Source organism: Trifolium pratense, linkage group LG5, assembly GCF_020283565.1.
Source record: "Trifolium pratense cultivar HEN17-A07 linkage group LG5, ARS_RC_1.1, whole genome shotgun sequence".
Classification (NCBI taxonomy): Eukaryota; Viridiplantae; Streptophyta; class Magnoliopsida; order Fabales; family Fabaceae; genus Trifolium; species Trifolium pratense.
In genome coordinates, this window is record NC_060063.1 from 23,467,768 (window position 1) to 23,474,445 (window position 6,678).

The 6,678-nt window shown below is 37.3% G+C and overlaps 1 protein-coding gene across 1 annotated transcript; it reads right to left on the reverse strand.

Annotated features, from left to right (window-relative positions):
* Positions 1-4,276: 4,276 nt before the first annotated feature.
* On the reverse strand, positions 4,277-6,323 carry LOC123886279 (eukaryotic translation initiation factor 5B-like). The gene is made up of 5 exons (XM_045935611.1): positions 5,966-6,323; positions 5,710-5,843; positions 5,376-5,638; positions 5,138-5,258; positions 4,277-5,050 (listed from the first exon to the last, which is right to left on the reverse strand). Exons 1-5 carry the CDS (start codon positions 6,321-6,323, stop codon positions 4,277-4,279), a joined length of 1,650 nt encoding a protein of 549 aa, XP_045791567.1.
* Positions 6,324-6,678: the final 355 nt, after the last annotated feature.

The following is a 6,678-nucleotide window of genomic DNA, read 5'->3' on the forward strand; positions in this document are numbered from 1 at the left end:
ATAAAACACGCCTTTTTAAAAATTTATCAGAGTGCGCGTAACTCGAAATCGGCTCAAGAAATTAAATTACACAAGACAAAATATAATATACAACCAACCATCATATATATATATAGGGCTTACGAGAAGCAAGTGTTCACCTGGATAATATACATATCAAAAGGGATACAATTAGTTCACGAACCACAAAGACGGTTACGTGAACCTAATGTATCACAAGGCCACTAAGGCACCATAAGTATAATAGTCTGTCAAAGTACTACATCTCAAAATAAACTAGATACGTAAGCAAAATGAACTAAGACTCTAGGTCTGATAAAACGGATGTGGTGGAGAACGTCTCATCACAAACACCACAATCCTAAGAGCGCTCCAAATCAAACTCATCCTCGTGGCCGACGGCACCACGCTCATGAATGTCATCTAGGGGTGGGAGGAGCCCGCGATGTATACATGCAAAAGTAAGGGTCACCAACAGTAACAAATAGGCAAATAGCATTTAACATAAATACAAGTATTGAGCAATTAACATGTATACAAATATTAGGCAATTACCACAAAGTCGCACACAAGCATAATAAATAAAATGCGCACATAGCCTAATGCAAAACTCTAATGAATGGTGGTGTCATTCACTGTGCACCACTGGGACGCCATTCACTGTACGTCACCGTGACGCCATTCACTGTACGTCACATGCATGATTTCCGGAAATTAACCTCACCGCAGGGAGTCGTAAACATTCTAGTAATGCCATTCACTGTACATCACAAGCTTACTAAAATAAATGGATAAGAGACTCTTGTGTAACGTCATTCACTGTGCGTTACGAGTCTAATACTCAAAAATACAAAAGACATTTAGTAACGCCATTCACTGTACGCACATGTCTACCAATGAATGCATGAACATATAACTTCACATCATATGCTAATGCAACCCTACAAACCATCCAAAAATGAATACATTTCACATGCATTTCAAACAAATTCAAACATCAAATATTTCATGGCTTTTGACATAATTTAAAGTCATGGATAGAAGATGCCCTTACCTCGGCAAAAGTTTCCAATCACACAATCGAACGCGCAATTAAACACCGTTACTCGTTTCCTAAAATAATACACATAATACCATAAGTCACTCTCCGACAAAACCAAAGGAACGAACCTATTCTACACAATCGAAAGGGGTTCTAAGGATACGTTCTAACACTCTCGGATAGTGTTTTCGAGACCTCCCTAATTGATCACCAATTCAAGTAAAACTCTTTTAAACACAATTTTCGACCAAATAGTTTTCAAACTAAAATGACCATAACACATTCAATTCTTGTCCAATCGAGACGAACCATACGCCAAACTCTTCGTCTCGAAAAGACGGATCAAATGGTTAAGTTTTTTTGGAACTGGAACAATTTTAAATGGACGAAAATGCCCCTGCACAGTTTGTCCAGAATTGAGAAATCAAGGCATTCTCCCACAAATTTTCATTTTTAAAACCATAGCCTTGATCACCTAGCTCTTAAGATAATTTTCTTGCATACCCAAAACATTTTCCAAACACACCCAAAATTCATGAAATTTTCATAAAATTCACCAAGTGTTTTATGACAAAAATTTTATTTTTCTCACAAATGATTTTTGACAATGTTTTCTAGCTCACAAACACATTCTAAACACTTCTCTCCTATGCACAAAATGTCATTAGACTACTCAATGATCAAGAGAATTTTCGAAAACCCTAGACTAGAGAGAAATCCATGAAAAATTCAATAGCTAAAGGAATCAAGAGAAACAAAGCCTAATCCATGTTAGTTTAACAACAATGAAGCTTTTCCATGGATTAAAACTCTTTTTCACAAGTTAAGAAATTTTTCATAGAGTTTAGAGTTAAGAAAAATCATGAGAAAAACTAGTGAAATAAAGAGAAAGAATGATATACCTCAAGAAGGAAGTAAGCTAGCAAAGAACTAATGGAAAGCAAGCTTGATCTTCAATGAAAATGGTGGAAAGGAAAAATTTATGAAGATGGGGTTTAAGAGAGGAGAAGCCACGGCAAAGAGAAGAAGAAAGGAGAAAGAAATGTGATCTTTTGATTTTGGCTAAGTACAAAAAGCAATGTGACTTTCCTTCACAAGTAAAGCCTAGGCATTCCCTAGCCATTGGATCAAAAGCACTTTCTCTAGATCAAATCCTAGCCCTTGGATCAAATACTTGGCCAACTGGCAATCTAAAATAAATATCTAGATATTTTCCTTCTCACGCCCCACAGCTCTCGCGCGCCGCGACGAGCAAAACTCGTAAAAACAGAAAACTTACGGAACGGAAGTCCGTCTCAAAATAATTCCAAAACTTATCGCCGAATCTTTTTCCGCGACTGTAATTTTCTTCCACACTCTCGAAAATTATTCTCAGGACATATCCTAACTCGCGCAGATATATAAAACTTCCACCCAAAATTCTACTGAATTCAGAAACCGTAAAATTTTACGTCAGCGGGTAAAATTTCTACTCGTTTTTCCAAAAGCGAGAATAATCCAAAACTCGTCATTCTGAATTTGCATAAACCTTCTCATACATAAAGGAGGATTACAACCCAAAAGTCTGTGCCTCTTCAGCGCACGAGTACAAAACAGACTTAAACTCAGCAAAAATGCCGTTATTACAACGATACTTACAAAACGACTTAAACAAAACCCTAAAACTTTTATCCAATATTTAATTTCCTTACACAAAATAACCTGCAAAATTACGGGTCTTACAAAATCACACACGGTCAACTCCATACTTCAAAGCTTGGGAGTAACCTTAAAAACAAACACAATAAACTCAGTTCTTATCTTGTGTTATAGAATCCACAAGTAAGAATCACAAATAACAAATACAGACACTTTGACTCAATAAAGACTCAAATGTATATTTCAATATATTTCAATGAGATACTTAGTCTTGGTCTTCATATAAATAGTGAGCTAGCACGCTCCACTTTCTTCAAGATAGATAGGACGCTCCTTCAGAGTCATAAAGGTGATCTGATCCAATTTCAATAATCATCAAGGATAGATCAAAACATTCCAAAAGTTTTTGAATGACTTAAGGAGATAAGTATAGTCATACAGTTGTTCCATTAAGTCTGACTTATTTCAAAAACATCTGATCAAATCAAATCTTCAAAAACGCGCTCCTATGTGGATTTCCATATATAGTAGATGCTCGTTTTAAATGCGCGAGATTTCCTTAGCAAATAACATGTTGTAACGAATGTTGTAACATGTCATCCAACATCTTGCTTGTATATTTGTTTTAGCAAAATTAAGCCAATTCAAATATCCAACAATCTCCCCCTTTGGCAATTTTTGGCTAAAACAATTTCAGGCCATTTAATCACCTATGAGAGATAAAAAAACAGGCAATCCTTCAAGTCACCATGATCACACAAAATGAAGGATGTTAGAGCAGGCAGCAGCGGAGTCATCATCAAATAGCCTCGAACAAATAAAACATGTGTTAGCCAAAATGTTTCAACATGTTCATCCAGCATGGTATCAGAGCAAACAGGAGCAAACACAAAATACGTCACATGTTAGCAAAGATGTTGCAACACATGGTAGCACAACTTATAGCACAGGTTCTTCCAGCATGGTATCAAAGCATGTGGTCTTCCAATCAGGTCATTGAGCATCCATCTAGCAAAAACTCCCCCTGAACACAAGCTTACTGCTACTCCACAGACATGTGTTCTTCCAGCTCGTGCATTATCTCAGGGTAAAAAAAAATTTACTCCCCCTGAACACAAGCTTACTGCTACTCCACAGACAAGTGTCTTAGAACATATCACAACAAAAGACACAACAACATAGTAGCAGAACAACAAACATCAAAGTACTACTCCCCCTTTTTAGCCACAAAATGTGCCAAAATAGTGAAGCATAGTATCCAAAGTGCAGAAACAAAACAAGATTACAAACCATGCACTCAGAAGGTGCTAAAATCCAGGGCAAGGAACCCATAAACCAATTAAAAGTAAAAGTGCATCAAAAACAAGTAAAACTTGTACACAATCATTCTTCATCACTGCTATTAGAGTCATCATCCTCAGCATATGTAGCAACCTCAGTGTCAGAGTCTTCATTCTCATTAGCATCCTTTGGTTCATCATCAGCAACAACATCTTTATTTATTTTGACAGTCACCTCTTCAGCCTCCAAGGATTGGATCATCCTTTCAAACATCAGCTTCTTCTCATCGAGCTTGTCTTTCTGCTTATCAGTCTCCTAACATTGAACCTTTAGAGTAGCAATGATCTTCATTCTAGTCATAAGACTAGCTGCACCAGTAGATGTCCCAACAATGTCTGCAACATTATGGTCTCCAAACAACTTGTGATGAAAGGTGAAGGCAGTTTCCCTTTTCTTAGCAGTATCAGTAATGATCTTGATGTTAGGGTATTGATCCAAAATGATCCCACATAATAAAGATGGAAATGCTATGGGCATCTTAACAGCAGTGGATCTAATGTGCTTAACAGTTTGATCAAAAATATAGGTACCATAATTATAATCAACTTTTGTTCCTACAACATAAATAAAACGACCCAAACCTGTTGCAACATTTGTGGCATGCTTGGTTGATACCCAGTTTGTAGACCCAATCCTATTCAGGATGGCATACTTCACAATCAGCTTACTAGTGGGTATTAACTTGTTTTTAGGCCACACGTTGACCTTGCCAGCAGTAATCTCAGTACTTACAGCATCATTAGCCACCTCTAGTTCAGGCTTAGGTTCAACAGATCTTCCTAGATAATTATTGATCACAGTAGGAGAAAAGTCGATACATTTACCTCTAACAAACACCTTTTGATAATCCTTGCTCAGTGGATTATCACACTCCTGAGGAATGTTGACAAGGAATTCTTTGACAAGGAGTTCATAGCATGGACTAATGTCAGCAACAGTTTTCAACAGACCTGCTTGCTTGATAAGGTGAATGATGACTTGACATTTGAGGGCATCTTTTGTCAGTTCCCTCTCAACAGCAAGTCTCCTCTTGTATATATAGTCTCATCTTATAGCAAAGGCAGCACGATGGAATGAAATATTATCACAAGGAGCTTCTTCAACATTCTGAGACACCTTCTTCACAGTAGCCTTCATTTTGGATAAGGGAGATGTAATGTTTGGAACATCTTCTGCAACATCATACTCTGAATCACTTGAAGATGCTTTCTTCCTCTTCAAATTTTCTTTCTTCTTGCTAGCAGGCACAAAAACTTTACTTCATCCTTTCTTAGGTCCAACACCAGTAGTTTTGACTCTAGGTGCAGGAGTATAGCTTGATGTAGGCACAACTTTACCTGAACTGCTTCTCAACCTCTTTGTCATACCTCTAGTAGCTCTTTCAGTAAGCTTAGTAGCCTCATATGTCTCTACATCAACCACAACATCTTCTTTTCCTTTCTCAGCATCCAAGGATTTTTCAGGTTCATTTTGACTATCAGGAGTGGTTTGGTTGCTTTCATCAGACTGAGTATCTTCTTCAGCATCAGTGGCTTTTTCTTCATCAGACTCCGTCTCTTCATAAAATGAATCAGATAATGTGACAGTTGTCTCAACATCTTTCTCCACAACATCTTCCTGAACAGTTTGCTTCACGATAGTATCATCAACATTATGTTTATTGGCATGACATCTTCTTCAGGAATAACTTGAGTTGATTTTTCAGCAACAATCTCAGCAATGGTTGAAGATCTAGTAGGAGGATCAGGAATAACCTCTGTTTGGGTATCATCAGCTTGCATATTTTCAGAAGTGATATCAGCTTCATTCACAGCAACATGTCCTAAATTCTCAGTTGATTTAGGATTATCAGAAATTAGGGTTTCACTAATTTTTGTTTCAGTAGGGGTATGGTTTATGGTTTGAATAGTTTGAGTTTCACCTGAGATAGGGTTCTGGGTTCACCTTCGATTATCTCAGATGTTTTCTCAGATGTTTTAACAATAGATTGACACCCAAAAACTAACTCAGACATGGTATAAGGAATTTTAGACTTATAATCCCTCCTTTTCTTTTTAGAACTTTCCTTTCCAGATTTATCAACAACAGAAGGAGAAATAGCTTTACTTACTCTTGGAGTTTTACTCTTCTTCTCAACTGATTTAGCCTTTCCTTTCTTCTCAGCAACACTCGATTGAACTTTGATGTTGCTAGTGTGCACCGTGGTAATAGGAACTGCATCCTTGATGATCTTAGATGCTTCAGCCTTTCCTTTTGATCGAGTGGAACGGGTAGATTTTGTGGTTTGAGATGATTCAGACATGATTTGTGATTTTTGGTAATTTGAGAAGATGAACAGATGAAGGTTGTAAGGAGAAGTGGGAGAGTAGGTTTCACGAGCAAAGGCTTGATTGTGGGAGAAAAACAGTTGATTGCGTGTCGTGACACATTTAAGGGAAGTTTGTAATGATTTCCCTAAATTAGTGTGCATTAATGAATGGGAGAGAGAGCGGTTTCCTTTTGCACGCCATAACTGCAGAAACTGTTATGCTTCCTCATGCAGGCAAATTCCTAATTTGCCCCTCAAAAATTCAAATTGACTTGCATCAAGAGCTTTTGTGAAAATTTCTGCTAGATGCTCATTTGTACCAACATGCTTTAGCTCCACACAATTTTCT

What these genes read in the sequence shown, in the direction of transcription:
- LOC123886279 (XM_045935611.1), bottom strand. Translation starts at nt 6,323, where the DNA reads ATGTCTGAATCATCTCAAACCACAAAATCTACCCGTTCCACTCGATCA. An exon ending in AACATCTGAGATAATCGAAG is followed by an intron (nt 5,844 to 5,965) that starts GTGAACCCAGAA and finishes CTGAGAATTTAG; the next exon opens with GACATGTTGCTGTGAATGAA. An exon ending in TGAAGGCTACTGTGAAGAAG is followed by an intron (nt 5,051 to 5,137) that starts GTGTCTCAGAAT and finishes TATATATACAAG; the next exon opens with AGGAGACTTGCTGTTGAGAG.